We start from the raw sequence: 21,203 nt of genomic DNA, 5'->3' as shown, positions 1-21,203 counted from the left end.
TATCTATTCTTTTTTCCCTAACATACTGTGTATCTTTATTTTCAATTTGTTAATTCTAACTTCTTGCAAATTATATTTTCATAATCTATAGTATATTAACAAAAAAAGCTAGTTAAATAAATATCTTTCCTCATTTGCCTGCTTCTCAGTTGAAGGCAAGACAATGAAATACATACTTTATTCCTTTTGCTCTTCCTTCCTCCTTCCTTTCTTACATTCTCTACATTCTCCTATTCATTTTCCTTTTTCTTTAATAAATTGAAATCTTCGAATGAACTTTAAGAAAATATGGTAGGCTGGTCTACCTCCAGTGATTCTGATTTAATTAAATTGGGCATAAGGAACTTGAAAAGCTCCCCTGTGATTCTACTATACAGCAAAGTTTGTGAATCACTGGGTTAGATCATCTCTAATGTCCCTTTCAATTCTAAAAAACTCTGGATGTTGTTATTTTAAGGGACTCTCCAGAGTGTTTTAAAATACAAAATATGCCAAAAGATTTTCTGTCAAAATGTAGAGCCCAAAATATTTTTGTCTTTTCATGCAGTTAGCCTTGATTGAAGCTGTGTGTTAAAGGTTATAAAATTCAAATAGTCAACACTCAATAATTATTGCTGATTTTCTTCTAATTCTCTTTAAGTACTCCTTGCATTTAAAAAGTTATCTTAAGAAAAGTTATTTAAAAAAAAGTCCTCAAAAATGATGGTTAAACCACTGGTTAACAAAGGAGAGACACCCCATTTTAAATGAGCATTAGTGTAGCTCTGAGTGAGTCTAAGAAGTTTCTTAGTTCATTCATTAGATTTGTGTCTTCCATGCCTGAATGTGGTCATTTGGGGGCCCTTTGAACACCAAAGTGTAGAACTGGATAATTGTTTACTACGAGCATGACCAATGATTTTCCAATAAAATGGCAGATCCTATCAGTGCAGATAAACTTAGCATTTTATCTTATTCCCTCCTCTCCTCTTAATTGTAGGATTATCTAAAATATCAAGTAGAATTTATTTTTAAAGCACATATGAAGCTAACAATAAAATCAAACCATTTTAACTTTTTTAAAATTGAAATTGACCACACTCATAAACTTTAATTTTTGAAAGAAATAAAAATTTATGCATCAAACTCATTAGAATGTACAACAAATGAAATTTCAATGTCAATACAAATGATCTCTCAAGAGATACCAAGTAAATTAAGAGGCCTATTGTTCATTCAAAAAGTGACATTTATTTTGTTCCGCACAATTTCACTAACAATAAGTCTTAAGAGTGCTGACATTTTTTCTTAGTTTTACCAGGTTGAGTATGCTGATTCTCATGAACTTTATCTCATTTTAACTAGAGTTATTGCTCATTCGTGTACAAGAATTGACTCATTTTGCCAACTACTGTGTTTATTGGTTGGTTCAAATTCTAACTTGTGAAGTTGAAGATGAAGTTTTAATTTTCTTTTAGTTTTTAAATGAAATGATAAGAGTATAGCTGCCAAGTTCAATGGGAGAGCAGCAAACTGAAAATGTGATTCTAATACACAGACCTGCATTGTCACAGTTGTGGGACATGAGTTTAAATGGTCTTTGTGTTTTACTTTTCTTCATATAATTGTGTATTGTAATATCCTTCACATTTAGTGTGTGGAGATATTGAAGAACTAAATAATACCTTGTGTTAGTGAAATAACATGTTTGGGTAATATGTTACCGCTTTTTTATTTTTTGTTTTATATCTGTATACAACGTTTTTTTGCAGAAATAGAGAGAGCAGGGATGAGGACACAAACATATTCTAGATGGGTTCTAGCCTTGCTGAAGGAACAGATAATGAAGAGGCGTACATTCATCCAAATACATTATTAATATATTTACATTACTATGTAAATACATGAATGTTAGCAGTAATATGTAAATATATTAATATGTAAAAAAGATATCATTGCTAACTACATAAACACATTAACATGTAAATACAGTATATTTTCAGTAGATGTTTAACACATATTGAGAATAAATTTAGTAGAAATTCCCTTGATTATCAGGATGGAGAATCAAACGTGGGACTTTGAATGATAAATTGGTTCACACTAAAATTGTGTTGACAACGAAAACATTTAGTGACATTTTGTTACTGTTTTCCAGATGCACTAGCCTTCCCACTTCTTGAATTCATCACTCTCCTGCCTAGTGACACACTGCTGTACCTTCTGGCTAGAAGTCTCTTCCTCAGGTTTTAACGTGACTGCCTCATGTTCATCCTTCAGCTTTCAGCTCGTGGCTCCTCCTCAGAGAAGTCTTCCGTGACTATCTATTTTAAATAACCAGTTTTATTTCCTACCTTTCTCATCATCATATTTTTCTCCTCCTCCCCCACTTCCCCAAAGCTTTTTTTTTTTACAATGAGCAATACCTTGCTTATTAATTTGTAAGTTTTTCATTATGCACTCCTCCACTGTAATATGAATTCTAATAGTGCAAGAATATGTGTCTTAGTTTAGGCTGTATTCCTGGTGTTTAATGCGCTGCCTGGAGTATCAATGTGTGATGAATGCACTAGTGATTCTCTGATCTGTGAACTGGACACAGGCACTAACATATAAAAAAACTGAACACATAAACCATTGAGAGTTTAAATGTCAATGAGGGAAATTAACTATCCTGTCCATTTGATTCCCAGAGTAGTATCAACATAGAATTTTCTCCTCTACCTGGCATTAGAAGTTGCATAGCTGTATACTAAGCTCACAGAAAAAAATATGACCACAAGCCTAAAGGTACAGACGGACAGATTTTAGATTTTTAGATGTTTTTTATGCATTGTCTTCAGCAATGCTACACAGTATTTTATACATGCCTACACACTTTGCTATCTAGGTTAAAAGGTCATGGATTGCAAATTGATAATGTATCGAAATAAGACCCTGAATCACCTTGAATAGGAGGTGACTGGCAACAAGTGGTGTGTCTGAGGGGAGAAGGAAGTGAACACTGAACACAGACAAGATGATCCCAGTCTGAGCAGAACTGGAAAGAGTGTGTGTAGCTGAGAGGGGGTGGGGAGGAGAGCAGGCAAACAGGAAGTTAAATTTAGCCGGCAATGATTTTTTGCCCCTGGGAAAAATAATTGCTTTATTCTATTGCCAAAAGGCAAATCGGCATCAGCTTAATTTGCCTGAGTCTGCCGTAAACTGCAGATGGAATCATAAAACATAGTTAGATTCAAATTAAACACATCTGTCCTAATCTAAAGCAGGTGAGGCCAGCCAGCCAAGAAGCATCAAGGTATAACACTACACACAATTTATAATTTATAATATGCAGAGGCATATTTTAGGAGCCTGCTGACAGTGGAATAAAGGATCATGAAATCGTGTACTGTCCTATTTTTCTTTATTGAGCCTGCCTTGTACTGGTTGCCATCTTAGTTTTAAAAGAATACCAACATATCTACTTGGAAACAAACAGGCGAAAAATACTGATTCGAAGTCCAGGAGTCTGTTGTATTTTATCAGTATTGTTACCTGAACTGATGCTTGCTCAGATTAATTGCAATGACAGGGAATTAGAAGTCTCTACAGTGCATTTAATTGTACTTGAGATTCCAGCCTGAGAGCGTTTGTTTCTACTTAAGTTATCAGCCTTCATCTGTAACCTAATGGGTGTGTAGAGAAAATAATGGGTATGTAACAGGACAATTTTGAGAGTGAAAGGGAATTGTGGCACTCATGGAGGTGAGTGGTTCAAATCTCCCTATAAGAAGGAACGAGCTGCAAGGAGTACAGTTAGCCTCCAGCACCCTTCTGCAGCTTTAGAGCCTCATCGTACCTGGGCTACCTTCAGCCAGTGATCGAATACAGAAAAGACACTAGTGCCTGGCCATTTCTGCATTTGGAGGACTCCTTTAAAGAGTAATCTTTGCTTGGAGCTCCTTGATGGATTGGCTAAGACTTTGTAAAGTCTGCATTACACACTGAAGCTCACCTGCTCAATTTTCCTTCTACCACCCCTACCCCATTTCTTTTCACAAATGTCAGATGTGCATCAAAAGGTGAAGGTTTTTCCTGCCCATTAGTGCTTCCTTCTCAATTTATCTTTCACAGGAACTACTTTTCAATAAACTTCTTACTCTCTCTCTTTTTTTTTATTGTCATAAACTTCTTACATTCTTACCTTTGTTTTAGCATTTACTTCATGGAGAAGCCATCTGACACAGGGATGTTATCACTAATTAGGTACGGGGAAACACATTTCAAACATAGCCTATAATAATACTAATTATGTTTGTTATAGACTTTTGTTGTCTACCCTCCGCTGTATCTGAGGCCAAAACTTTGTCTTCTGTTGATACTGTTCATCTAAAAGAGGTACATGTGGGGGCCTCTGTTGTAATCTCAGGCAGATCTCAACATAACTAAACTCTAAGTGAATAAATTCTTTGTACTGGAATGGAAAAGGCCTAGCACTGATTTCCTTCTTTTCCTCTTTGAAGAATCTTCCCTTTTTTCCCTCATTTGTTTGTTCATGTGCCCAAGGATCTCTCCTCTTCTTTCCTGTCTGCTCCTCCCTCCCCTCTCTTCTTCATCTCTGCCTCCCTTTGAAGATTCTCACTGAAATATATTTCCATGTTGTATCAAAACCTCTCCAATTTTATATCTGCTTATTCAATAGCTTTATGGGATATTTTCATTTTGGATACTCCATAAACTTCTCAAACACCATCATTCCTTTACAACTAAACCCATTATATTTTCTTATGAAAGATGGCCACTCAATCATTCAGGCAGGAGCTCTAGAAATCAAACCAGATTTTTTGCTCTCCCTCAACCCACACATTAATTTGGTCACAATGTCATCTTAATTCTACCTTGCACATTTTGGTCAAATCTATTAACTCTTTTCTACCTTTCGAAAAGACAGTAAATATCAATAGTGGGGATAAAATGTAAGATGAGTTTTCACAAGTATATAATCTATTAGAAATAAGTAGACATTAGCAAAAGAAGAACAAAAAGTATAAAGACAAGAGAAAAAAACAGGTCAGCCAAATAAGAGCTGGTATCTACAAGTTAGAATTAGAGGTTAACAGATTATCTTGTCTCATTTTGACCACAAGAAGCATCATATGACTGGCATATACACCTGATAAAAAGCTGATCAGATTAAGTGTTATCACCTAGAAAGGGCAGTAACATACCAAGAAAGATTTCTCAAAACACCAAAACTCCCTATAATAATAGGACAATCAAAGAAACCAGACATTCTGGTCTCTTGTGTCCCTGGGTATATCTGGACTGCAAGCTCACATCAGTTAACCATACAGGAACTTGGCTGTAGGAGTGAGAGGTTCTTGATTTTGGATAAGTATATAAACATAGCCTGTATGCTTGAGAACCTGTAGGATTCTGTGCATGCCTTTTCTTTCTCCTGTAAACATTGCTTCTGTCAGTGTAAATAAAGCACAGAAGCAGCTACATGTATCTTGACCTGGTGATATCACTGCAACGACCAATCCTGGTCTGGGGACTGTAGATTTCTCTATTTGTAGACTGAAAATACGCAGAATTATGACTGACATCTCATCGAGAATTTTAGGGGCATTAATACTCATCTTCATGCAATGTACGTAGTGAGGAGATGACAGTGTACAAAGCTGTGCTGCTTAGCTCATACCAAAGGTGGAGAGGCATAATCTCACTTTTAAACTGGTGAGTGAGTCTTTTAAAAAATGTCAACAATAATGCTTTTGTTACTAGATTAATCATCTGGCGGAAGAGATGGGAGTGATTTGGGGGAATTCTCATTTCCTGTTTCATTACCTAGTATTTATTAACTGGATTGGGATTAAATGGTGCCTCCATTGTTGTCTCTGTCTATAGCTACTTCTAAGGAAAGTTAAGAAGAGCTCTTTTTTTGCTGAGACTACATCGAAGATTAATGTTTACTCCTTTTTCCCTCAGCCTTGATTCCTTCATTTGATCCAGCACAATATTGCTTGAGTCATCATTCCAAAACACAGATGTGACCACATACTTGCATAAAGTTCTCTTATGATTTTCCAAAGCTTAAAGATAAATTTTTAGCACTGCATATGAAGCCTTTATTTATATGACCATCTACCTTTCTGAGCTTATTCCTCTCTATTACTCATACACATCTGTGCTCTAATTATAGTGGCCTACTTGAAGTTCCTTAAATGAGCCATGGTCTTTTCCCTTCATGTATATTATTCTCTTTGCCTGGAATGTTGAGCATGTACATCGCCTGACAGTACTGAATCCTTTTAGAAGTCTCCATTGACCCTACAATTTGGATAATGTACACTAATCACAGTTTGTATCACTATGTGCTATAATTGTTACTGCTTTTTTATCTCCTATAGTAGACTCTGTACTTCATGATAAAGACTGTTTTTAGTTCTGTATGTCCTAAGGACCTACCTAAGTGCCTACCACAAAATAGGAATTCAAGGATAGATAGACAAATGGATAGATAAAAGGAGGGATATCCAAGTGGCTAGTTAGCTAGATATATAAAGAGATAGACAGAAAATATATTGAAGTATCTTTATTAGTCATCAACCTCCTCATTCAAATGCTCTCCATAGAATGCTGCCATGATAATCTTCTTAAACTACAGATGTGACCATGTCAAAACTTTAAAATACATGTTAAAAACATTTATTGGCTCTTCATATTATAAATTATAATGTTACTTTTTAATTTTCCTTTTTCTGACATATTTATACTTTCTCAGCCATTCCCAACCAAATATTCCATGGTCTGGCCATACTAAATTCTGTAGTATTCTCAAAACATATTCATTTGCTCATTCATTTATTCGCTTATTCTATGATTCTCTTTTCTAATATCAGTTCCAGTTCTAATATAGTACTTTCATTTGTAATATATGTAGTATAACTAATGACTCGCTTTATTAATTTGACAAAAATCTTAACCTCCATTTTCATTTTTCTAAAATATTAAAGTAGTATAAAAAGAGATTAAATAATTCATGGGAAAGCTCCTATAAGGTAATAAAATTCTTAAGAAATACAAACTAATAGGGAGTTGGGGCCCAGATGCTTTCCTAATTTTTGAAAAGTCTCATTCTCTTAATCTAGGAGGTAGCACATTCACCTATAAAGCTGCCTTAAAAACTATATGGGATTTTCTAAATCTGATTTACATCCTTTACGTGCAATAAAGCTACACCCATGACTCTGTCTGAAACCTGCTTTTCACTCAAGACTTAATCAATGCTACTTTGGGTATGTCAGGCTACTGAGGGATAATATCCTTAAGATTTTTAGAAACCCTTTTATTTAGCTGAGAGAGTCTTTCAGGCTACACCTGAATTATTTGAAGTGTTTTAGCAAAGGTTCTTATAGCCACATCCTTGATTTGATATTTATGGTGGGGCCGTGCCTTTCTGACAAAGCTCTAGATTTGATCTTTCACTGGTTTGAGAGGCTGGAGTTTAGAAATAGTTTTATTTTTTATCACAAGTCCTAGTCCCTCTATAGTCCTTTTCTTTACTTTCAGACTCATTGGTTCTCTATTTAACTCATCGCTTTCTTGTAGTACCTTATCAAATGCAGCTATTAAGAGCCAGCTGACACTTTAACATTCTGCCCAGAATTCTCATTACTCATATTAATTCATTAGGTACAGTTTCTATCATCAAAGTTTTTACAGATAAAAGCTTTACTAACAGTTACTCTCTCTCTTTACATAACATTGATAGCCATTTTTTCTAGCCTCCTGTAGCCATTCTCTCAGTGCCTTTTTAGATTCTATCTGCTACTCAGTGCCAAAACTGGGGTCACAAATATTAGGTCTTTGTTATGACACAACTTATTTCTCAGTAGTAGTTTCTCTCTCATCCTTCCACGTTTCTCTCACTTCTCTTAAGCAAGCTAGTATGAAATTATTCTCATGACTTGACAGGGTTCCAAGAGAAAGAATAAGAATAGTCAAGTGCTTTTTCAAACCTCCCCTGGCTTCAAGTCTGCTAATATTTTTTTGGCCACATTGAGAAGCCCAGATTTTTAGGGATCTAGAAATATATCCCACCCCTTAGTGAGAAGAGTTGAACTGCAAAGTTATAGAGTAAAGCATGTGGATATAGAACGGTTATTTATTGGAGTAATTAATAAGCCAGTCTACCACAGATATTTCAGTTAATCTTTAACAAATTAGAGAGTATTTCATTTACATGTAATGAAGAAACCTCAAACTAATTTAATAGATTTTGGTATGCAATTCAGCATATATTGTTTGAATTATAAAATTTAGTTTTTACCACATTACATACCATCTCTCTTAAAAGCACATGGTTTGAAATCGGTCTTGCATAACTTATCTGTAAATCAAAATAATGTGGTGACTTTACTAAAGAAGATGAGTGGGATATATGAAGTATTACTTTTCAGTGCCTGAGACAAAAAAAAAGTCAATATCTATCTCTTTATTCCTCAGGTGGTATTTGTGATCCCAATCCATGTGAAAATGGAGGTATCTGTTTGTCGGGATTGTCTGAGGATTCCTTTTCCTGTGAGTGTCCAGACGGCTTCACAGGTCCCAACTGTTCTAGTGTTGTGGAGGTTGGTAAGTGCAAGATTTAAGCATTTCAATAGTAATCCTCTTTGTTTTCATGAGTGACTGACAAGTTTGGCGGCGGAGTATTATGGATATTCTTTCTGTATAAGATTGCTATCCATTGCTAATTAGTTTATTCTCAATTTTATCATTTCTATATTATATTTAAATTATATTTTTAATTGTGGTGTTCTCAATAAATAATTCAAAAACATGTTTTAGTGATTAACACTGTAAAGTCACTACAAGTACTACTAGTATATAATAAATTTCTTATCTCTCTAATATTAATATACATTTAAATTTTTATTTTCACTGGAAAACAATTCCTAAGTCAACTTATTCAAATTAGTCACTCTAAATAAAATAGGACTTATTCTAGTGACTGATAATATTCATCAGTACCCTGTAGCTGTACTAATCATTACTTTTCTAAGACTATAAGTACATTAAAGAAGATAATATTCCAGCTGCATTGTTCTTCAAAGTCATCTCAAAAATTTTGCTTGGTAAATAGTGATTAGTCATTGATCACACTTCAAACTATATTTTCTTTAATCTTTGAAGTACTTCATTGGCATGTATAGTTATGGATTCAGGGTAACTTCCATAATTTCCAAATAGTTCCCCATTAATAAAATAGCTGTACTTTAAATAATTAAGCACTATGTAAACTTGTAGAGAGATTTTTCTCTCTGATTAAAGGTAATACCATGATTAAGATTGAAGAGATTTCTACATTTTTTCACATCAGTATGAAGAAGAATAAGAAGTGGACTATATCTGTTCTAAACTAAACATGTTTTTGATTAAAGTTCTGCCAACTAGCAAAAGCCTTGGAAAACTTGAGATGTCTATGACTTTTGAAAAACAACTTTGAAGAAGTAATAGTGTCCATAGCAAGTACCTTTATGCATGGTAGGAACCAAATAACTATTGATTGAATGAATGAAAAAAATAAATAAAACTTTTAACTTCCATTTTTGGCCTCTAGCTATTAGACTTGAGTGTACTTTGTTTTTTAAATGTCTTTTTCTTATATTTTCATATTACATTAGTATGAATGTATTATATCTGAAAAAGTTAATTATGTTATTGCTTAAAGGTACCTTGTTCATTTAATTCCTTTCAAAGTTGTCTTTTAAGGCTTTTATTAACTCACTGCTATTTTAGGGGATTTGATACAGTGCCATAGATATGAAGCTATAACTTGAAACCACTTTGACCCAGTCTCTAGATATGTACAGTGAGTTTCAGAATTTTATGTGAGAATCATCATATCCTTAAGAAAGTCTATATCTCTGGAGAAAATTACAGTCATGAATGTTTCTAACAAGACTGTATGAATAGAATAAAACTTTAGTGTTATATTTTAAGCACACTAACCCCAAATTGGCAGAACCTTAGATTTGTAGTATATAATGTTTTTGTTGCTACTTTGTAAAAGCCAAATCTATAATTGAAGAGGCAAATGTATTTAAATAATTATAAAACTAGTATCTTCATAGAATTTTAAAATAAATACTTGAATACTTCAGGCTATATTTTTAAACAATTCCATAGTCAAAATTTTATCAGAAAAATGATTCCATTAGCAGCAACACTTTACAAACTAAACACACGGCAATATTCTATGTATTTATATGAGACTTTGGGGAATCAAATACCTAAGGAATTTTTACTCAGATTTATTGTTATATATTATTAAAATACTTCTTATATTCAGATATGGGTGGTTATATATAACATTATCTTAAGCTATGTGTTTTCATGATATATTTTGAGCAACTTCATTTTCCATGAGGAATATTTAGGAAATATGTTCAGTTTACATTTGCTTTACCATTTAGAATAGCATATTTGTTATGCCAATTCTGATTTATTGTATTGGTTTTATAAGATTAAAATAATAAAAAAACAAATGCCCTAACAGTTTAAAATGTCCATCATTTCTTAAATACAATTTTTCTATATTATAAAATAATTTTTTTTAAGGATGAAAAAAATCAGTGGAAAATCAAATATGGTTTTAGGCTAACTAGCTCTTTAGGAGAGACATATTATCTTATTTGCCATTCTACTATCTCTTTCTCAGCTCCATATTTTTTTGCATATAATAAGGGAATACTGAGTATTTATTGAATAAAAACAGTAGCGGTGCCTTTAATATCTAACTACTTTAGGATTTTTTATTTTCTTTTTTTGCATCTTTAAAACTAATAATTGGGACATAGTAAGCAAAACACATTAGATCGTTAAAGACAATCCTGCTTTTTAGTTTTAAAAATCTACTACTTTACTGGGACTTTTTTGATGCTGTTTTTCTGCTGTTAGGTAGTACATGTTATGAAAGCACAGAGCATACTAGAATTTTATAAAAACAAAACCCCACAAGCTCTAGGTATTTTAATGTAATATCTTAAAAGACAAAAGTTTGATTTTTGTCTTTTTTGTCAACATTACTATGGTTTTACTTCCACATGGCCTCCCCAAAGATAGAGATGTGCCTGTTTTCTTGTAACCTTTTGAACCATATGAATTTGGAGATTATACGAAGTTGTAAGTATCCTCATGTTTAATTTCCAAAGGAAAGAAAATAATCTTGTCAGTATTTGCTTAGAATAAGTTGTTTTGATCCCAATTAAAAATTACTTCTGCTCTGTTTATTCTACAATTAAACATGTACTCTTTTTATTGCAGTACATCTGGAAAGGAGAATTTCAAATCATTCTATTCTTAGAGATAAAAATTACTTCTTGATTTTACCTCAAACCTCATTACTTTGTAGTAGCCTTGTTTTTAACTTCTTGATGCTACTTTTTTCAAAAGAGATTTTCATCCAGTTTTGTACTATTATTCTTTTCTTTCAAAGCATCCAATGTCCAATAAGCAGAAAACACTTTACCACATTTGCAATCAATCCTTACATCACTTACATTCCTCTGTTATGTGTGGAAGTTTGGAGATAATGACTTGCTCAGATTCGTGAGCTTCATTTGCGTTTGACTTAATTCTTGTTTTTCTTTGACTTAATTCTTGATCTGTCTGTATACTTCAATATCATTGTTTTTCTTTGACTTAATTCTTGATCTGTCTGTATACTTCAATATCTGTTTCTTTCTCTCTCTCTCCCTCAGTGTCTCCTTCTCTGTCTCTCCCATACACATTCTCTTTATACAGACATATCTCCACACTCAATGTTCTCAGACTCTTAGTGTTATTAAGACTGATTTCTGATATCTACACAAGGCAATAAGAAAATATCTCTCTGAAGAAAGAAAAGAAAAAAAAAAGCACTTCACATCTTCAGTTTTGATGACATCAGCCAGATTAACCAGGGTTTGCAAAGATATGCATTGGACACTGCCTCCTTCTCCCGGGGAATTGTAGAAAGATCACCATGTGGATAATCCTCAAACTACTTTCTAATTACCTCCTCACATTCCTGAATGACACTGTGTACTTCAGAGACAAATGTTGATATATTTCACAAAGAAATTTCTATTACTAGTGAATACTCTAGAGTGCATATATGAAAATTTTGGCAATTATTAAACTGTCCAGGTTTCATGGCATAATTCTCCTCCATATGCTATCAGAATAATCCAGTAAACTAATAATAAATATAAACTTTTACAACTCAAATACACAGTATATTAATGCAACCAAAGAGAACAAAATAAGCGATTGACTTTTTTAAATAATGAAATCTTAGTTTTCATTGATTCTTAAATGTTTATTGAATACTTACTAATAGTTACATAAATAATGGGATGCAATGATAAACAGATTTATAGAAATTACTGTCCAGATAGGAAAACAGATAGATAGATAATAGATATAGATAGATAGATGATAGATAGATAGATAGGTAGATAGATAGATAGATAGATGATAGATAGATATGATAGATGTTCTGATAGAAGTATATGGAGCCATAAGACTATAGCACAGGTTTTCTATCTTAAGCTAGGTGACAGGAAATGCATGCCTATTTGAAAAAAAATATCCTGAAATAATTCTAAAAGATAATTTCAATCTAGCAGACAGAAATACAAAAGTATTCAAGAATAGGAAATAATTTTAGAAAAGCCAGGAGATAAGAAAAGTCATAATTTCATGAGCTGAAAAGAATTCAGTGTGGCTAGAGCTTAAAAGAGATGTGGTGGCCAGCAATGAGTCTAGAGATGGCGACGGTGGCAGATTCTGCAGTCTTGCATAATATTTTAAGGAATTTGGATTTTATACTAAGAGCAGTGAAGAGGATCCATACTTTTAGAAGATCACTATCTTTGGAGTATGGAAAACAAATTAGAAGAGATTAAGGCAAGGAGACAATCTTAAGGCTACCGTGGAAGCCAGGTCAGACAAGATGATATTGACCTTGGTCACTGTAGTAACAAAGGGAATGGAAAGGAGGGAATCAATGAGTATTTAAAGGATACAGTAAATTATTAGTGACTTGCAGGGTTATTGATAAAAGGAGTCTGGAGAAAATGAAAATTAAAAAAGATCCATCCTCAGTTTCTGACCTGAGCAACCGGGTGCCATTTACTGAGATAGTGCAAATTGAGGATACATGGGATGAGGAGGCAGAAATTGAGTTAAGTATTTCAAATATGGAATTTGAAGCATTTTCTAGATATTATTTAAGAATTCAGACATAGATTTCTAAGTCTTAATTGTATGGATAGTATTGACACTCAGGGAATGTATGGATCTTCCTGGAAGCAAAAAAAAAACCCTGAAAAAATGAGATGACAAAGAAATAGAAACTGATAAATGGTTCATCAATAATTAAGCAGTAGGTAGAGAAAGGTGAATCTTTAGAGGATCTGAGAAGGAGCGGTCAGGGAGATAGAAGAGAAACCAGGAGGGAACATTTTAGATCTTTCTTCCCAGAAATTGTCACCAGTCTTGGCTCAAATAAACTCTTACGAGGAAAAAAAAAGAGAGAAATCAAAAAAGCGTAGCATTACAAAAGTTAAGGGTAAACAGTGTTTTAAATCAGCAGTGTCAAATACTGTAGAGAAGTTGACTAAGATAAACATTTGCACTGACTACATGTGCCTTTTGGATGATCTTGTCAAGGTCAGTTTTGTTGGAGTTGTGGAGAAAGAGTTAGGTAGTGGTACATGAAAGAATTAAAGGAAGGTTTTAAAAAGTGATTAGGAACACAGGGGAACTGTCTCAACATGATAAAGAATATCTACAAAAAATCTATAGCTAAAATCTTACTTAATGGTGAGAAACTCAAAGCTTTCCTACTTGGATCAGAAGTGAGACAAGGATGCTCCCTCTTACTACTCCTTTTCAACATTGTACTGGATATGCTAACTAATGCAATAAGACAAGGAAAGGAAATAAAAAGTTTATAGATTAGAAAGGAAGAAATAAAACAGTCTGTTCACAGATGACATGATCATCTGTGCAGAAAGAAATCCTAAATAATCAACCAAAAAACTCTTGGAACTAATAAACAATTTTATCAAGGTTGTAGGCTATAAGATTAATATTCAAAAGTTAATAATTTCCCTATATATCCATAATGAACAAGTGGAATTTGAAATTAAAAACACTATAAGCAGAACACAGAGGATTTTAGGGCAGTGAAAAATATTCTGTATGATATTATAATGATAGATACATGTCATTATACATTGTCCAGACCCATATAATGTAGAATACCAGGAGTGAACCCTAATGTAAACTATGGGCTTTAAATAATTATTATGTGTCAATGTGGGTTTATCAATTGTAAGAAATGTACTACTCGGAGGAGTGTTGATAGGGTAAACTATACTTGTGTGGGATCAGAGACTCTATAGGAAGTTCCCTCTTTTGCTGTTGTTGTGGTTAAGAACTCAGCCACACTGAATTCAAATCTTGGCCCTTCTGTTTACTGTCTCTATTACTATGGGCAAGTTGCTTAACCTCTCGAGGCCTTATCCTTTTACAAAATCAGGGCTTCTTCAAAGGGGTTTTGTTCAAATTAAATAAATTAATATATGTAGGGCTCCTAAAACTGCATCTGGCAATATAAGAGCTATATAGGATTTATAAAATAATTAAATATAAATAAACCTTGTAGACAATTCAAAGGCTACATGCAAAAAAATCAAGTTTCTAAGTCCCTGAATATTCTTTCATCATTTCAATTGTTAATAACATTACTGAAATGTCTAATAAATACTGATCTGTTATTTTTATATCAGGATATTTATCTGTTTATGGTTGAATATGCAAACTGGGGACAATTTAGCTGTGAGCTTTTAATTTTTCAAAAATTTCTCTTCTTCAGCATGTAACTTAACAAATCTCACTTGGTATGGAGAAAAGAGAATGCTGTGTTTTATTATTTGAAAATTATGAATAATGTAAGTAATGTTTGCATAATTAGGAATTGGCCTTTCATGAATATAGCTTTCCTTAATGCTTATAGCAGATAACTTAGATTTGATTTTTCATTATGATTGCAAAATGGGACTCTTGTAAAGGCATAATAAATACCAAGTTGGAATTTATGACAACATATTAATAATAGGTTCTCAGATGGAATAGATCAGCAATAAACTCTCTATGGCTTTGCATAAAGGAAGAATCACAGAGTTCATAAGGACACTAGGATCTTCCACTTAATGAATTGAGCATCTCTGGAAAGCTATTTCTGATCCCCAGAGGCTAATCTCTATGAGCCCAAAATAAAAGGCCTACCCTTGAGATACTTACATTTGGGAAAGGACTGTAAAACACACACGCATCAACAGCCATTACACAAAGCAACAAAACAATCATCATAAGAGGAGAACCAAGTGCTTATAGGTATCAAGATGAGGAAAAGTCACTTCTAGTCCTAAGGTTCCGATCTGATGACTGAGATGGCTTTTGAGATTCTCTGGGATGGAAGTGTAGTTCACCAATAAAGTTATTAGATGGGAACATTTTAAGCAAAATATAGGATGATAAGAAGCACAAAGATGAGAAATTTGGGAACCTTCTGGAAGAATTAGCATTAGTGGTTGCCCAGATTATTTGGTGTTTATAAGGATGTTTGGGAGCCAGAGCAGGAAGGTGGTTTGAACCTAAATTGTACAGGGCCTCTAGTCATCCTCTTGAACTTTTCCCATAATATAATTTTCAATATTATTAAAATTGTGTCAAGAACATGATTTTTAAACCTTTTTTTGGTAATACTTTATTGAAGCATACAAACATTATAAAAATAAAACCATATATAACTCTTGACTAAACAATAGTTGTAATTTTTGAGTACTACCTCAGGCTTTTCTTTTGAGGATTAAATTATATGATTTTTTTTTCTTTTACATTTATTCTGCCTCCAAGATAAATCTCTTTTTTAAATCATTAATTATTGTGATTGTCTGATAAGATTTGGTCTAATAAGTTGTTATTTTGGATAAGGTTGAGTGTGGCTTATTGAGTGAAATTCCTGCTAGTTTCTAACCTAGAATTTTTAAAAAAAAATTAATTGCTGGAAGAAACAACTATAAGATTTAAAGAGAGTTTCCAGGAAACCCCTCTATGGCTAGAAATGTCAGTTAACATGTAGAAAATACCATGAGAACACACAAAATATTTATATTCACCTGAATGGCAGCTAGTCCTGGACACTGAGGAAACTATTTCAGTAAAGACAAATATTTGTTTTTTTCTGCCTGTGGACTTAATCAACTTTAAATGAAATATATAAAACTATATTCTTTGCTAGAGAGAAAATGAAAGATTGGAAGAATGCCTTTAAGGCTTTGCTTCATTTCAAAATTTTGCAATATTTTCTATTTAACATTGCTTGCAAGCCAGTCATATTCTCCCTTGACCCCTCATCCCAAGCATGATCTCATCATCCCATGACCCCCTCCTTTTTTCCTGCCCAATCTTACCCTGAGACAGGAAGGAAGTAAGATTTAGTCATCCCCAGTGTCCTTGGAATTGGTCTATAAGGTGGGGCTGGAGGAAGGAGGAAAAGAAAATTAATTATTTATTATTTAGTAACTAATACATGTTGGATCATTAGTTGTGATATAGCATCTTAAAGAAAGCAGGTAATAACACTGTTGTATTTTATGCTAGTTAGAGCTTATCTGGAGATCTAACTTATATTGTTATAAGATCTCATTCTTGTATTAAAAGACCTTGACAAATTTTAATTTATCAAGAGGAGGCAAATAAAAATGACGACCAGTGTGTATGGCATGATATATGAAATTAAGTGAAGATATTTATCTCAGTTGTGAAGAGAATTATGAAAGATATGATAGCTGTCTTCAAATATTTAAATAGCTGGTATGTCAAAGGAAGAGACACGTTATTTCATTGTTTTCAAGCTGCTAGCTCTAAGAGACTGCTCTGACTTGTTTCTCTGTGAGGTTATAAATTCCCTGCCACAAGAGGTTTTGCAGCACTATTTAGATTTTGGTTGGCAGATTGGACTAAGTGACCTTAGGTTTGGATTTAACATTTTGTTTTTCAAAGTTGCTTATATCCTGTGTTCTGAACAGGCTGTTTCTTAAACCATTCCTTGACAGTTTAGAAGAGTTGAAGTTAATAGTGTGCATTCACAACTTCAAAATAATCCGAAAAAAAGAAGACTGGGGCTTGAGCCCTCCCTGAATAGCCCTGAACCTTCAGTCAATTTCATTGCCTTAAAGTTAGACCTGTCCACTTTTCTTTTTTTATTTTATTAGTTGAGTTCTTTAAAGACATTTCAATTAAGGAAAAATTTAGCCCAGGGAGACAAGTTTTGCAGATAGGGAAATTACATTGTCAATGTCATTTGATTAACACCTGAATGTGGATACACTGACCTTTTTCTTTTAAAGAAGATTTTAATGATTCTGAAAAGAAAGCATTTAATTTTAGCTTCTGTTTTAACAGATTGGAAAAAAGTCCTCTATAGCAGTCATTAACTCATTGCTGAATAAATCAGTGGTACATTAGATTAGTTCATGTAGGAAGCAGAGTCTGTGCTTTATCTCTTATAGTCAGTGTCCTTGGGATGAGTTCAAACTACATGAAAAAAAAATAGTAATTTCCTTTGACTAAAGAGAAACAGATCCACTGGAGATATTGCAGCTCTCTTCAAGTTAGACTGGCCCACTGGTTTTTTCCTTTCATCTTTTGAGTTTCGAAAGACATTTTAATTAAGCCAAACATGTGGATCTATATTTTGGGAACCCATGATTTCAAAACCATCATAAAATTTCTGAATTTCTCTTTGGAATATAAGCAGTGAAAAAGGAATGATATTTTACCGAAAGGCTTCATAAATTTCAAAAATGGTAAAATGTCATGTTTGAAATAACTGTTACATATTAAATACTTGCTTCTGTACATACACATACACATGCATTAGATGCCAAGATTTTGTCATAAAGTACATTTCTGTCCCCAATTAGTCATCATTTCTTTTCTAAAAACATTAAATTTTGGCATTGTTGATATGCCAGAAGTTGCATAATATTCAGTGTTCAATCCTAAACATCTCTGGTGGCGTAGAGGGTGATGGGCAAGGAAATCTAATTTAAGGCTGCATCTGCACAAACAGAGCTCAGTCATTTTATTGTCTCTGTGTCTTGTGCTATGGGGACATGGGACACTGGAAGTTTAACTTGATCTGCATCAGTGGCAACTATTTCCAGAGAGTAACTTTCAAGGAAGAAGACACAAATATAAATTGTCCAATATATTTAAGGAGCATATTACTGAAGATAGGCTGATGGCATAGAAAAGAGGATCATTAAAGCCTCATTTACAAAAAGTGAATATTTTATATTGTGTCTAGGATTATGGGCTCCCATTTATTTAATGAAATTAGTTGGTCATTTATTTTTGTTTCATGTTTCTACCACTATTCAGATGGTCCGATTATTCCTGAAATGTTATTTATAGGAGAGAAATCCCTAAATCCATCCAAATGTCACTCAATAGAGACAAATAAATTATGGTAAATCCATAAAATAAAAATTTAGTACTGTCCATATTCACTGATTATATTGGTGTAGAAAAATATATGCAGTGGATTAATGTATTATATATGTTTTAATGTATTGTATATAATTCTCTTTTTATTGTATTATAAATATTTAATTATTATATACTATATATGTATATGTAGTCTAATGTTTAAATAATTTTACTTCAAATTTAAGTTTGTGGTGAAGTTTTAGTTGGTAATTTACATGATTTAATAAATAAACTTTTCTAATGCAAACCTTAACACATTCTAACAATTTTTTTTCTGCCAACATTTAATCACAAGATCTCTTTTGACAATAACATTTTCTGTGGTTTGCTTAAGAGGATGCTGTCACTGAGATTTGTGCCAATGTTGCTAATCTATATATTAGTTTTTAGTTTTCTGTTCTTTTGGTTTTAAAAGATCTGCTTTTTAGATTAGCTCATTTGTCCCGACTTATGAATTGAGGTTGATGGAAATGACCAAGGTTGATAGAAATGAACTGAGGTTGAAGTAAGTAATCTCCCACACTTAAATGAAGCAGAAATCCATTGAATATAAGCCTGTGGTGAAATAAAATAATATGGGTGCTATGATCATCTGAAATCCACATATAGTGAACAGGTAAACTGAGCTTCGTGGTTTCCCTACTCACATTAAACAACATTCTTGTTGCAGAATTATTCTCCCTTTCTTATATTAAAATTTCAAAAAGATTATGAATTAATTTTATTGAAATTGATAAATCTGAGCAATCATTTATAGTAACTTCTAATATATTCTATCCCTCACAAGTTCCTTCTTTTTATTTTTCTATAAATTTTCCTAGGATACCTTATGTTTAATTGCCAATCCTCACTTTATGTGGTTCACAATAATGTGAAAAGGCAAATTTACATACTGGACTTTATTTTTCTCATCTGTAAAACTGGATAACTTTCCAAAAGTATTTACTCAGCACCAATTATATGCCCTCAAAAAAACAATGATAGATTTCGTCCCACTTGAGAACAAGACTAGAAAATATTTTTGCCATTTTCTTTAGAATCAACTTGAAATTATAGTTTAAAAGCCAATGAGAGTTGGAATGGGATAACTACATAAATCTAGAGACTGAAATAAATACTAAGGAATTGAAAGTAATGAGACTTGAATTCAGTCCATAAGGATGGGATGAATTTGGATATGGAGGGAAGTGAATAAACAAAAGATTTGAGGACAATTAAATAGATACATGAAGTATTGAATTATAAGGCATCTGTAATGTCAGATCACCTAGCTTAACAATCTTTACTACATCCTTTATGTAGGAAGATGTGTCCCAGTCATGTCCCCAAAGTCTCTTTAATACTAGCTGGGATATGAATATAGGCTACTTGAGTCATATTATTTTCCAGCTCCCCAATACTTTGGCTTAGTTTTATAAACCATGAATTTTTTAACTCAGTAGCAAAATCAATGAAACCAAAGCCTTCATTCATTCTTTATTATTTTCCCCATTTGTACCGCTTTTAAAATGAGAAAATCACAGTTGCACTGCTAATTGTTGTTAACATGATTCACTGTATAAGAGGCTTGTAAAACTTATGTGAGCTATATCACTACTAAACATAGAAAATGCATTTTGTGGTTCTATTTTAATGAATCTATTTAATAAACTATCATTTGATGATTTTGAGTTAGTCTAAAATCACAGATTTATTTGTTTTTTTTGAAATGATCAAATGGTCGTTAAAGCAGTAATTATCTTTTTAACTATTATTTTTCTCTCTCCTGCCCTAAGAAAGAAAATCTGTTTATATGATAACATAGTTATAAAAATTATTACATAAATAATTGCATATAGATTTGTGTAACTAAACATAGATGAAGATGTAGGCTTTCTTTTTATTAAGTCAAATAATATAGTGTAATGAAGCAGCTGAATTTAATTGAAAATACAAGAGGACTGTATTAAATATCAATTCATATTTTTCTTTCTTTTAAGAAATATTTTTGAGCCCTACAATGTTATGGGCACTATTATAAAACCTGTACATATGATGGTGAGCAAAAAGGCACAGCCTGCCCTTATGAAAGTCCTAGTCTACTGGGGAAAAAATATTTATATACTAACTACATGCACACATAGTTATATTTTACGTATTGCATATTATTAACTGTACTTAAATAGATGCCATCTTCCAAATCTAGCACAGGAATCAAAATTCATGTAAAAGACTGATAGAACAGAAAATACTTTGTAATTCTCTGAACAAATTTTCTGTGCAAACACATTGTCTGTTGCTCCTTGCTGTGACCCAAACATTCTGCAGTTCTGAGAGTGTGGAATTAACCACATCATATGCTGTTCGGAGTCTTTGGCCAGGAGAGACTAATATTCCTCTTCATACTTTCACAGAGAAGAAGTTGGTAATAGCAACTTTTTAAGTCCTCAGGCATGGCCTCATTGGGCCATTAGTCAAGAATAAGCAAACAAATAATGAAACAAAGGCCATATAAACCAAAAACTCTCTTTAAATACTTCTTTGTATATTTCCAGAGGCAACTCCACAACCTACTTACATGACTGAGTTCACAACTTTGAAATAATTTACTCTTCTTGCCTTCGTAATCTCTCTCTCTCTCTCTCTCT

The 21,203-nt window shown here is 32.9% G+C and overlaps 1 protein-coding gene across 4 annotated transcripts in view; it reads left to right on the top strand.

The window, feature by feature from the left end:
- The window catches only part of EDIL3 (EGF like and discoidin domains 3), a 610,996-nt gene that overhangs the window by 354,008 nt on the left and 235,785 nt on the right, over nucleotides 1-21,203 (top strand). For all 4 annotated transcript variants that reach the window (XM_039875013.1, XM_039875011.1, XM_039875015.1 and 1 more), the window contains one exon: nucleotides 8,473-8,601. In XM_039875013.1, the coding sequence (XP_039730947.1) occupies nucleotides 8,473-8,601 (129 nt within the window). The remainder of the gene's footprint in view (nucleotides 1-8,472; nucleotides 8,602-21,203) is intronic.

Source organism: Pteropus medius, unplaced genomic scaffold (genome assembly GCF_902729225.1).
Source record: "Pteropus medius unplaced genomic scaffold, Ma_sr-lr_union100, whole genome shotgun sequence".
NCBI lineage: Eukaryota > Metazoa > Chordata > Mammalia > Chiroptera > Pteropodidae > Pteropus > Pteropus medius.
Note: the sequence above shows the minus strand (reverse complement) of the source record. Positions and strands in the feature narration are given on the sequence as shown.